We start from the raw sequence: 14,077 nt of genomic DNA on the forward strand, positions 1-14,077 counted from the left end.
AGTGGAAAGTAATCCAACCCAAGAAAATACTAACAGCAGGGCGTAATTTCATGGAACTGCATCTAAGAGCAACCATACTATGCTTACCAGAATAAATCACGCTTACCAGAATAAGGTTCAAGCCAAATTAATAATACCATGTCGAATGTACAAATTGTGAAAGTGACGCGGTCGAAAAATCGCAACGTATGCAAGCTCATTAAAAACGTCGCCACTAAAAATGAACATTGTTTTGTGAAATTCAAATGAACGAACTGAGTTGACAGAATTCCTTCGTGTTGTTGACGCCTGATGCTGATTTTCAGGGCAAAAATTAATTTTGTTCTCTGGATTTCCATGCGACCACAAATTTCTTCCACAAAGGATTACCCGGAACCTGCCCACGCATTCCACAGCATTCAATTTGTCATCTCAAGAATTCCGAAGTTCCGTCCAATGACGTGCACGGATCTTCGTCAAGTCTGATGCCCTGTGTGGAGTGCATGCATGGGACTTTCCCTTCAATTCAACCGAAGTGTTAACAATTTTTTCTGTGGCTAATACCATCTCTCCTGAAATTCCGCAGTAACATGACGGTCGAATACAATTTGATGACCCGGAAAACTCTTTGACCCGTTAGTAACAACTTGTTTGTTTTTGGTAAAGGTCTAAATATCTTTTCGGAGAGGTCGAGACATTTTCTAAAGAAATTCTGGTTTTCCCGGACCTCGCGAACTCTGCGTAAACAGCGCGGCACACGTTTCGTGGTAATAGGCTTAACCCGGATACGGTATACTCAGCAATGCACAGACCGGACGATTGACTATTAATAAAGTTCGCCACAAGTTATTCTTTCTAAAGGCACTGGATACTTTTGGTAATTGCTCAAAATAATTCTTGGAGTAAAAACGTATAATATTTGGAAACGAGCAATGTGGAGAGCTGTTGACAATGACATTTATTGGTATTTTATTTCAAAAGATATGTGTAAACAAATAAATTTCAAAAATTATTTTGATACTCTTGTTGTTTTTCTTTTTTAAAAACGGAAATCTGTTAACTCTGACTGTAACTTGTAAGAATATTTTTAAATTCGAAATTCAAGACACAAGACCACTATGCAAAACACCCGTTGTGCTTATGTTTGTTTACTAGGTACAAAGATCTTGAAATAAAAAGAACAAAATAAGGAGAGAAAAACCAAACAATTAAATAACAGAAACATTATGAGAAACTGCTCAATCTGAAGTAACATAGTTTTTGAGAAAGAGGTAGTTTCTAACCAAAATATTAAAAGGCTTCAGGCCCGAGGCCTTTGAACAGGCATCTGAAAGCACACATTCCAATCTGTTCCCCCTTTTCTTTCATAATTTTCTTGAACTTCGATGACCAATTGAGCCCCCAAATATCCACAGATACGGTTATTTCATGCCTATGTTGTGGGATACACCAAATGAGAATTAACTGGTCTTTGACAATTTACCAAAGATGTCACCCTCTAAATTTTATATAACTAAAAAAGGCTCCACATACAATTCAAATTTGTGAAAATTTCATCGAATTTGGTGGTCATAATATGTTAATAAAAACAACAAATCTAGTTCTTAAATCTAACACGTAAATTGCATGACTTCAAACTTAATAGTGTTTTTAACCATGGAGCAAGATTGCTTTATGGTTGGATTTGTTTTAAGTTTAATCGGCCTTGTGGTTCTTCGGACGTCACTCCTGAGCAAAACAAAACCAGACGACAGCTGTCCAAAATAGACATCAGTAAATAAGTCACTTTCACCTTGGAGTAGATGGTTACGTAACTCCTTCAATATTTCCCCACTGAGCATCCTTGACGGAACAATCAAGCAATACGAAGATTAAACTGTCCGCTACATCACAGCTTGTGTGCATTAACATACAATGATTGGTATTCAAGGCACTGGACACCATTGCTGGAAAATAATTCAAAAAAATTGTTAGCATAAAAACTTACTTGGTAACTTAGTATAAACAGTGTGAGGAACGGCTCCCTCTGAAGTAAGGTAATTTTTGAGAAAGAGGTGTTTCTCATTCAAATAATAAGACTTCAGCCGAAGCCCTTTGCTTAAAAAAACCACAAAGTAGGGTGTTCGATAACCATATGAGCCAAAACTTGCACAGGTTTGGTATTATTAATATTTGATACACCAATGTGAGAATCATGGTCTTTGACAATTACCAAACGTGTCCAGTGCCTCTAATTATTTCACAACATTTCCAAACATCATCAGAAATTCTCAACCGAGCCTTCCACTTTTTGTTGTTTATTGTCATCAAAAACTGGGATTACAACTTTGAATTATTGCACCATAGAAAAAATACATTGCAAAACTAAATTAAATTGGTTGTTCTTATTAAAATGCCCGAACACTTCAAACTCATACATATTATATACACAATAATTTTAACATTTACATGGTAACAATAATTTTTGTTAGTAAAACAGAAAGATTTATCTTTCAAAGATTATATTTTTGAATACAGCTAAAATCTGAAGTAATACAACTTAATTGGTAATAGTTTACTTGCTTGACCAATAAAAAACACCCAACAGTATTAGCTGTTTGTCATGCATTATCTGTTTGCATACTATTTGCTTTCAATAACAATGTTGGAGTAACAAACATGTACATTGGTTCAAATGATGAAAGCCACTTTCCCAACAAAACATCTATCATTTCTCCACAATTAAAGGTTTGAGACTTGCTAGCCAAGCTGGCGGAAGACAACCAAAAGATGAACACTGCAAAAACTGGGGTGTCAAAATTGACACCATTGGTGTTGCTGGCTATATAGATAACCACGATAGAATCAATATTGAGCGTACAAATACCCTCCAATATTATCATTTTTGCAAAAACTAGTGTTGATGTACACATGAAGTTTTACACAATATTTTCTAAATATTATTGCATTAATTATCAAAAAACCACATATAACATTTAACATATAGACGCAGTAAACAATTAAACATAGATAAACATGATTCACAGGACAATACTTTTGTTCCAAAATTTAACTATAACATGTTTGGACAAATACAACAATTAACTATGAACAGTTTCACATGAGGATAGAGTATAACAATGTCTACATATCCTACAATAGGCAACTATTTTATGGGAGAAAGGCAGGTTTAACACCACATTTTTTTACAGCACCGACCTTAAATATAAACGGGTACAACCATGATGTGTAAAGTTGGCTCAAAAAAGAGTTGGTGGTAATCTCAACGTTTTGATCAGTGTACCAGGATAGTTGGTACCTGGGAAAAAGAACAAGGGTAGACCTGCATGTACCAAATGGTGTTGACTTTACTGTAAACATTCCAGGCTATTTTAATCACAACTTTCCACCGGAAAAAAAAACAAAAACAGAAATCAGACTTAAGTAGAATAAATATCTCCCGGCGTACAGGAGAATCTTTAAAATGTATCATTTTGACCACTTAAACAAAATTCATTAAATGCCTATCGTGGTGAGATCTCTCATGCAGTTATCTGAGGCCGTGTCCGAAACGACGACTTCGGCTACAGCTACGTCTGGATCAGCGCGTCTAGATCAGCGCGTCTACCAGTGTTGAAGAATAGGCAGACGCGCGCGATCTAGCCGTAGCTGTAGCCGAAGTCGCCGTTTCGGACACGGCCTTACTCTTGCGAGAACACTGGCTCCCAATAACTGCCTAAAGCTCGGTTCATACTTCCTGCGCATGCGAATGCAATGCGAATTTGATGTAATTTGACGTCGCAACTGTGTTTTCGCAGCAATATTCCAAGAGGGTTGGAACTGTGGGCACCCCTGCGAATTGTTCGTTGCGAATATGTGACGTCAACATTCGTATCGCATTCGCATTCGCAGCAAGTATGAACCGAGCTGAAAACGGGGCTGTAGTTTTCGAGAGCAAAAGTCCTATGGTAGCAGTAGTCTTGTGAGAGTATACTCGCACGACAAACACAGAATGAGTTTTGTCCTTGAGTCTATCCAAGAGAACATGACTTTCTGAAGACTGCTTATTATTACAGTACACCGCTGATGATATTCAACAGAAAACTTTATATAAAAATACTTTAATCTCATTTTATGGTTCAGAACACAATGATCTTTGGTAATTCCTGAAGCATTTTGATCAGGGCTGTATGTATTTGACGTACATACATTGTGCACAGACATACAATAAGACTACCAACAATGGGATTAATTCTAGTGTATTTGTACAATGCATTTTTATGATTCATGGTTCTTCAGACCAGACCCAAGGGGCAACTCAACCATTCATTCCAGTCCCCTCAGCTTCGAAGGTGAGAAACAACAGACCACTCACACTACGTCAGAGACCCAATTTGCATATTGATCATTTGCATATTGATCATTTCCATATTTTAAAACACACACCCGTAATGCAAAAGTTTGCATGCACTGGACCCAATTTCATAGAGCTTCTAAGCACAGAAGTAAGTTTGCTCAGCATAACAAAATTCTTCCTTGATAAAAACAGGATTACCAACCAAATTTCCACGCAACAGGATGAACAAACAACAGCTGATTACCAGTAACAAGCAATGCAACAAATGGAATTTTGGTTGGTAATCCTGTTTTCATCAAGGAAGAAATTTTATGCTAAGGAAATGTTTGTTCTTAGCAGCTCTATGAAATTGGGCCCTGGTAGAAAAAACAGCGTTTGGCTTATTTTCCAGCTGGTAGAACATAACAAACCTTTACTTAACTTATGACACCAATCAATGGCGCAAGTTAAGTGTAATCCACCCTAAGTCCGGTCCTGCATGCCACTGAGCAATTAAAAAGTCTATTGGATGAAGTATTTTTAGGTTCTTTTGCGGGGAAAACCCAAATCACAGGCAGCATTACCTGTTACAAACAACACTTGATGCTTCACCACACTGTTCACAAGAACAACCAAAACAGGATTTCACGATAACAATAAACCAGGATACCAAGACAAAAGAAACTTTAAAGAATACTTTAGACAAAGTTATTTTCAGGTAACCCCCAAAAACCTTGAGAAACTAGCCTTTTGTATAGGGCAACGAGAGGGTCCGCCATCAGACCATTCATGGAAGCAACGAAGGCAATTGATTGCCTGCGTGCCCCCTGTTCATTGCCTTGGTGCCATTGAAATGTTGCAGTAGAAATGTACAATTTCCTAGTAGGTTGCCCTTTCCAAAACAAAGAATACAGGCCTAAATCAGGCTATCAGGGATAGTAAGGGATAGTAAAAATAACTGACCAATTGACAGTTAGTTCACCTGAGGACCAGTGTAAAGTCTCTCTGAGTGTTCCATGTTGGAAAAACATTGAACTTAATATAAAGTTACAAAATTAGTTAAACCTTGGAGCACCTCTTTATTTATCATTCTCCACATGGGGTCAGGCAGAAACAGTGACCAGTCAATTAGTTATGGGTTAAGATCCAAAAACAGATTTGAAGAACTCTTTAAATAGCAACGAATGCCATTCTAAGGTTTTGAATGACGCACTTATTAATGCTTATAAATGGCAATGAAGAAGTATAGCTAGCCTTTGCGTGCAAACTGTTCTTAAATAATGACAGTTTGATGTTTACGAAACCTTACAGAAAATAATGACCTATTGTTGTGTTTATTTGTCAAGATATCCTCTATCTTACTGTATTGTAATGTTGGGTTGTCTATTCGCCTTCAAGAAAGACTCTGCTAGGGTCCAAACATCTGGCCTTAAACTATTTTTGTGCATCATGGACTTCTTACAAATTATATAAGGGTGTCAAAACAATGCACTATACTTGTTGCATAAAGACCTGCAACAATACCCGTTTACAAAACAGCCACAGAGCCCGTAATTTTTGCAGACACAAATTGTACACATTTCAATGGAATACACAAATAAAAATGTTATGGAAATTGCACATCACACAATTATTTTTATCAATATTTGATTAAAAAAAGGGGACAATTCTCAAAAATTTGTTCAGCTGTTAATTTGTAAAACTATTATTGTTAAAAGAAGAAAATTGGGCTCGGTTCTCATACTTGCATTTTATAGTTGCAGAAGATTACTGAAGCTGATCTCGTGCGGAAGCGCTGAACGGCGGGGGTAGAATGTATGATGCAGCGAGTACGAGTTGAGGTTACCGAGACATGACATGTAGATATCCGCAAAGCGACAGAGCCTTGACGTGAAGTAGGACGGATTGTCGTATGTTCGAAAGACGCTACCAAACTGAGAGTTGAAGAGTGTCTTCGTAGTAATCCTGTAAGGAAATCACAGAACGCAAACCCACTGTAAGACAATTCTGTAGAAATTATATAAGGAACTTTTAGGCCCCCAAACCCCCCAGAATAGATTTTGTAATATAAACATTGACTACTATCGTATGGATATTTGACAAGTTTTATGCTAGGAAAAAAAGGAGTGGGTCTTTAAGAAATGTATTGCATCTCACCTGAGTTGATGTCTTTCTCTCAGCCATTCTTGAACGACAGCTTGACATCCTGGATCTTCAAGAACCTTCACAAGTGGGGCAAAAAAAAAAAAATAATAATTAGGATTTGTCTAATAAAACAATCTTGTTTCTTAATAATGAGAGTCTTCAGTCAGATCTTACAGAAAGACTTAAAATCATTAGACTTATTCAATTGAAATACATTTTCAAATTTGATATTTTCTGGCCAACAATTTATTTTGTATTTGCTTTTCCCATAAGCTAAATCGGAAAAAAGAAGAAGTAAAAAACACCTTAACTGACGCACCCCAACCAAAAACACACACCGAAACCAGGTGGATTGCATTCACGAAACTTCAAATCCTTGGTAAATTTCAGGCAACCACCTCCATCCCCCCAATAAAAGCAAAGTCCTCAAAAAGAGCAAAATGAACAAAATACCCCAGCAAAACCAGGAGGATACCATTCACAAAACAACTACTACATTTCTTACTAAGCTAGTTTAAAATTAACAGCAGGGAATCTCAAGCAAGCCCATTGTCATTTGAGACAATACTGTTTTGCAAGATGGGGAATTCCCATCCTGATACTACAATGTCAGTTAAGCCTGGAAGATTAGGAAGGAAGTTTGTGACTTCCCTTAGCAAGGGAAAACACAAGTTGACACACCCATCGCAATGATTGATGCAAAAGACCAATCGATTGATATAAAAGACCAATCGATCGATGCAAAAGACTGATCAATGAAAAGGACCGATGATCAATGAAAAGGACTGATCCGTCAATGAAAAGGACCTATCGATCAGAGAAAAGGACCGATCGATCAATGACCGATTGATTGATGAAAAGGATTCATCGATCAATTAAAAGGACCTATTGATCAATTAAAAGGACTGATTGATCAGATAAAAGGACTGATTGATCAATGAAAAGGACTGATCGATCAAAAAAGGACCTATCGATCAATCAAAAGGACCGATCGGTCAATGAAAAGGACCGATGTACCAATTGATTGATGAAACAGGTCGATTAATAAAACGAACTGATTGATTGATGAAAAGGACACATCAAACAATGCGAAAGACTGACCAATTGAAACAAAAGAATGACAGAAACTAGGTCCTTGGGGTGAGAACTTTCAAAGGGGACTAAAAAGAATTATACTTGATACACAAAAAAAGATTTTGAGTATGATAACTTCCTGATTTACTTAATAAAAGTGTCTGTGAGTACACATTGAAAGACGACAATGCTGTCTAGACCCTTTTCAGTTTGGGGTTTATGGCATCATGCTGGAATTACCCAACTCTATAGCTGGCACTCATAGGTACATCAAGTGCAAAGCTTGATTAATAGCCCAGGATTGCAAAACTAGTTTGCTGAGAATTTGTCCCACTTTTCCCTTTTAGGTGGCCCAGTCGGCTTTGTTTACCTTAGTGCCTGCCTAACTGTGAAACCAACATTTACTTTTGCTGATGAAAATGTCAATACAAATAAGATTGGCTTTGTCAAATACAAATGAAATGTCAAACTCTATGTGGACTTATCAATAAGGACTTGTGTACTTTCTATTTTATAATGGATGTCTGAAAAGTTGCATGGCGTGTTTTGCAATCCAGGGGTGTGCATGTTTATTGGTAGTCAGTCAAGTAGACAATAGTTGGGTCAACAGACAGATGAAAATCAGGACTTGAGAGATTGGGGGGCCTGATTTTCACTAAGTCCTAAGATTGTTCTTCAAAGATGTGTAATTTTATTTTATTTGATTTCATTAGGAGTTAGGTTGGCGCAGTTGTTTCTTGCCTCGCCTTCCACCTCTTGGACCCAGGTTCGAATCCTACCAGAGGGCACTATGTGGATTGGGGTGTTCAGTCCCTACTTGACTTTGTGGGTTTCCCTAGAACAATTCTTCGGGAATCTAAAACTGAAATGTCTTCATTGTCTTCTCACAATGTCTTATCGAATGTGGGATGAAGTTGAAAGCTCTGTGACAATAGAATTTTGACATCACATTTTGCTTAGCAATTAAGATTGCTACATTATTTTCTGTTATTATTGATATACGTACCTGGTGTTTTTGGATGAGCTCTTGCAGCGACACCAGCCATGTGACTGCCTGCTTGAAGGGAACGGAGTTACATATGGCAATCTCATCCTGTGAGGAAAACCAGAATAGGACAAGCGTTAATATTCTTGACATTGTCTGCTTTTGAACTGAGAGGGTGGTATCGGTTCCCCGTTCTGATAAAAATATATAAAAACTCTTCTACAGGGGTTGATTTCAGAAAAAGTTAGGACTTGTCTTATACTCGGCGTAACTCGGGATTAATCTTTGTGGACACTATTGGTAATTACTCAAAATAATTATTAGCATAAAACCTTACTTGGTAAGGAGTAATGGGGAGCTGTTCAGTGTATAAAATATTGTGAGAAACGGCTCCCGGCCCTCTGAAGTAACGTAGTTTTCGAGAAAGAAGTAATTTTGTGACAAGGGTGTTTTTTCTTTCATTATTATCTTGCAACTTCGACCACCAATTGAGCTCAAATTTTCACAGGTTTGTTATTTTATGCATATGTTGAGATACAACCAGTGAGATGACTGGTCTTTGACAATTACCAATAGTGTCCAGCCGCCGACTTCACAAAGAGTTAGGACTCGTCTTCTCTCGAGGATTAATCTTAAGGTCTGCATGCTACAGTGCAGGGTTGGGACTCGTCCTACAGACTGAGATTAGTCTTAAGTTAGGAAGAGTTTTGTGAAATCTACAGCTCACTACAGCTTTATATTCAGCCTTGTTTGGTGGAGACTGGCATAATATAACCATAGAGCAATTCCCTGCTCTATGATAGCTCCATGATATAACAAACACAGCAATCAACCAATCTAATTTTTTTTCTTTCCAGTTTTTGTTTTTAAGCTGCAACATATGGCAGTTTGCTCTGTCTTTCATCAAAATTCTGAGCATGGCATATTCTGACTAGCTGAAATAATGCCATTTGATTTCATTACTGTATTTGTTAAATTACACCATAGGTCGCGCGTTCCAATCCCACCCAACTAATATGCCTGTTATTTTTTTCACAGAGCTCGGCAAAGTACTGAGTATACAGTGATTACCCCCAATGCTGTATGGGTAATAAAACCAAATATATTCCTCATCCCCAATGCAAATTTCTGTCTATTACACCAAAAAGTAGTACATTTTGAAATATATATTTGGTTCGCGGTAACACCATGTATGTATCTACTTGCCAGGTAGAGTTTGTTCTAGAGAACTGTCTTTCTTAAAGCCATTATACACTTTCGGTAAACAGTATTGTCCAAGTCCCACACTTTGTGTATCACAACTTATATATAAAATAACAAACCTGTGAAAATTTAGGCTCAATCGGTCATCGGAGTCGGGAGAAAACAACGGGAAAACCCACTCTTGTTTCCGCACGTTTCGCCGTGTCATGACATGTGTTTAAAATAAATCAAAAATTTTCGCTATCGAGAATTGATATTGTTTTAATGTTTTCTCAAAAAGTAAAGCATTTCATGGAACAATATTTCAAGAAAAGTCTTTCACCATTACCTTCTGTAAACCCTGTAAATTATTCGTAAATGTGTGAACTTTTTTTTTTTTTTTTTTTCTGTACCGAAAGTGTTTATTGTCTTTAAGATTTATTGGATGCTCGTGAGACTCGGGAGACTCTGAATCTGTTGATATCTATATTGTGAAACTTTGGTATCCACGTACATAACAACATCCCACACATAATAAACCGGATTTAACAAACAAACAGCTTTTCAAGTTAATACCACAAATAATGTGCACTAGGAACACCTAGAGAGATGACAGCCCATAATATTCAAATCTCTGAGCTCTGGAGAAGTGGGGTGATCTTCTTGGAAAAGTTTGTTCACCTCAAAGTTCAGTGAACCTGTATAAAAACATCATGCTATAAAATGTTGAGACACCCACACACAGCTAGCTGGGGCTACATGGGCTGTGTTTGAGGCAGGGCTTACGGGACTGTTCCACTTGGAGCAGAGGGGTGATGGAAGGCTGACATCAATAGTAATTTACAAGTGAAATACATATGTACATGTATAATGTTGTGTAAATGAGAATTTGGTTTATGGTTTATTTAAAAACAATCACAAATTTGCATTTTGATTTAAAAACCCATTAAAAGAACAAAAGAATGATCGAAATTTCAATATTCTTTTGATAACCTGATGTGCAGGCCTGCTTACTTCACAGACGCAATGAAGGAAACTGCCCCCTGCCCCTTGTCCATTGCCTCAGTGCCCCTTGAAAGTTCCAATTTCGTGCCTGATACCCACAGAGGCCAGCTGGGCCACAATAAAAAACACTGACAAATCAGGACCCAGTTTCATAAAGCCTGTAAGCACACAAATTTGCTTAGCATGAAATTATTTCTTCCTTGTTAAAAACAGGATTACCAACCAAGTTTCCACGTGATTTTCAGGATAAGCAAACAACAGCTGAATACCACTAACAAGCAATATGCAACAAATGGAAATTTGGTTGGTAACTGTTTTTATCAAGGAAGAAATTTCATGCTAAGCAAATTTTTGTGCTTACAGGCTTCATGAAATTGGGCCATGATTGCAAAAGCATGTTCTCCAACCAAATATCACACTTTTAATCAGTTGCTTCAAATGATTAAATTGATGAAAAATGAAATGCGTGTTTCATAATGAGTAGCGACCAATAATCGATATAGAGGGTGTGACTACACTCAGCCAACCCTGAGTGACAGCATGAGGTGATGCCTGGAGACTGACAACCTCATTGCCAGGGGTTTACAAAATGTGTGATTTATTGGCTGAGACTAAACAAGTAAGGCCAAATAAAACACAAAACATGTTTAGCGTCCCTCCCTGCTTCCTTTTTAGAGGCCATCTCCTTTTATTTATTTATTTATTAAAAAAAAAGGGAAAAAAAGAGAGATGATCTCAGACAAAAATTGTAAAAAGAAAATAATAACGCAGCTGGTTGTCTTTTAAAAGGTGCTGGCCGGCCATTTTGCAAAAAGAAAAAAAAAAAAAAGGCCCTCCTTTTTTTCATTTCAAAAAGGCAGGATGCTAACCATATTTTTTGTTTAGTTGGCCTTAAAAAAAACATGCACATAATGTATTAGACCATTTCCACAATGCAGATGTTACCAAATACATTATTCAAAAGATTTTACTTATTTGTAGCACTATCAAAATTTATGGTTAGATGTCCAGCATATGCCCACAACATGAGAATACCACTCAAATTAAAAAAAATTTAATAAAATACACTCTTCTTTTAAAATTCATTTGATGCAAAACTTAAAAAAAAATAAATTTACCCTATGTTTATGATACAATTTCAGTTTTAATTGTATGCAAATAATTTGTTAAAATTGACAAAAAAAAAACACATTAAAATTTGGGACGAGGATGCTTTTTTTTAGAAACCCATTTGCCAACATCACCCAAATTTGTGTGAAATAGGTTAAAGACAATGGACACTATTGGTAATTGTCAGAGACCAGTCTTCAAAGTTGGTGTATCTCAACATCTGTAAAATAACAAACCTGTGAAAATTTGAGCTCAATCGGTCGTCGAAGTTGCGAGATGTTAATGAAAGAAAAAAAACCCTTGTCGCACCATGGTCACACGAAGTTGTGTGCTTTCAGATGCTTGATTTTGAGACCTCAAATTCTAAATCTGAGGTCTCAAAATCAAATCCTATTACCGATAGTGTCCACTGCCTTTAAGGATAACATGAATGACAGTTCGGAATAATTTTATGCTAACAGTTATTTTGAGTATTTACCAATAGTGTCCAGTGCCTTTAAGCAGCTTTATGATGAGGCCCAGCAAAAATCTATAAATACTATAATAATACATGTACAAATGAACACCTTTAATTAAGTTGTAATCTTTACAACTCTAAAACCAAAACAGTAAGACTCATATCATCAAGATTATCAAACAGATTATACTGATATAAATCGGAGCTAACCCCTGACAACATAGGAATTCACAACATATACTTCCATTTTTATCACTCCATGCTATTTTTAGGAAATCTTTAAGACAAATTTGTTGTTCTCATTAACAAAAGTTCAAACCTCGCAATGGGTAAACTTTTTATGGTAATTGGGTCAGAACGATGTTGATTTTGATGACAACCTATGCATGCTGAGGACTGATTACATGGTGATGTTTTTATTTAACTTTTTTTTTTTGCTTTACTTTTTTGCATCAAAATTTGCATACAATTCTTGTTGCATAATCATACTAAAATGGTCCCAATTTAGGATTGTTTTTGTTATTTAACTAAAAACTAATAATTACACTTATCCATCACCTGGGCCCAATTTCATGGCTCTGCTTACCGCCGAATTCCGCGCTTACGATCACGATTCCCCGCTTACGTGGAAGCGCAGAATTTCTACGATAGCCTTGTAAGCGTAGAATGCCTAGTAACATTGAGTATGCATGCGCAGAAGCCAAAATTTGCCGCTAACCCGTGAAATACGCTTGCCGTAAGCACAGAATTCCCTGCTTCTGTAAGCGCCGATTCTGTGCTTACGGTAAGCAGAGCCATGAAAATCAAATTAATTTTCAAATATTTCACTTCGCAGGGCTCAATTCTTTTTGGCAATACCATCTAGACCGAGAACACAGGACTTGTTCTGTCTTGAGTTTACTGGCCCAACACTAGTCTTGAAACCAAGTCGGTAATTATTAAGCGCGATGTGGTCACGAGGACGATACACTCATCCTCGATCCCAGTATGTGTGTGAGCATGGACTGGAGGCTATACCTCCATGGTGTGAGTCGGTGGTTAAAGCTGTCGCGTGCTACCTACGACCGTTGCACGAATGTATAATCACACTGTGACTGTTGCATGAACGGCAGAATGTGTGTTTGTAACAAATGGGCAGCCACTAACGACTTGTCATCAAGTCTAGCCCAACACAAAAATCACTGGCCTCGGGCAGCGTAAAAATTTGAGATTTGCTGCAACAAAACAAACAATTTTTTTCCCCTTCTATTATAGCTGAACCTCGCTTGTCCAGGTACCTGTGTTATTCACACACATGTTAACGAGAACATACCCTGGTCAATCTAGCCATACAGCAAGGACATGACCTCCATACAAATGATAAAACATCAAAACTGCACACTTTATAATGTACACTGTAGACAAAACAAAACTAATCTATCACCTGGTGTTCAACAATTGTCTTCAAATCTTTCACTTGATTTGGCTTGTTTTTTTTTTTGGAAAATCCACAAGACTGCTCTTGTAGCTCAGAATCTTTACTGGACAGGGATTTTATTTTACAAGAACAGAATCAAAATGAGAAGAGACTAGAACCAAAATGAGAACATGGTTTTATCATCTAAACTGTTTCATTTGAACAAAAGAGAAGATTATGATCTCTTTTGTTTTACTGGGGTGATACTTAACTCTGCAGAATAAAAAGATATTTGTGAGACTCGACTCAAACTCAATATTTTAACATCGTTTTTTTTTTTTAGACAAAGATGTTGAATTGAAAACAAAACAAAACCAAAGACCACACAGCTCGTTCTGTCTTGATTTTACTGGCTCATTACACTGAAAT

General features: G+C 37.0%; 1 protein-coding gene across 1 annotated transcript in view; it reads right to left on the minus strand.

The window, feature by feature from the left end:
• Positions 1 to 4,612: 4,612 nt before the first annotated feature.
• The window catches only part of LOC117299006 (5'-nucleotidase domain-containing protein 3-like), a 31,631-nt gene continuing 22,166 nt past the window's right edge, over positions 4,613 to 14,077 (minus strand). The window contains exons 13-15 of the mRNA XM_033782414.1: positions 8,520 to 8,606; positions 6,452 to 6,516; positions 4,613 to 6,259 (exon numbers count right to left, since the gene is read on the minus strand). Of these exons, the coding sequence (XP_033638305.1) occupies positions 6,046 to 6,259; positions 6,452 to 6,516; positions 8,520 to 8,606 (366 nt within the window). The 3' untranslated portion in view covers positions 4,613 to 6,045. The remainder of the gene's footprint in view (positions 6,260 to 6,451; positions 6,517 to 8,519; positions 8,607 to 14,077) is intronic.

This window comes from Asterias rubens, chromosome 13 (assembly GCF_902459465.1).
Source record: "Asterias rubens chromosome 13, eAstRub1.3, whole genome shotgun sequence".
Lineage (NCBI taxonomy): Eukaryota > Metazoa > Echinodermata > Asteroidea > Forcipulatida > Asteriidae > Asterias > Asterias rubens.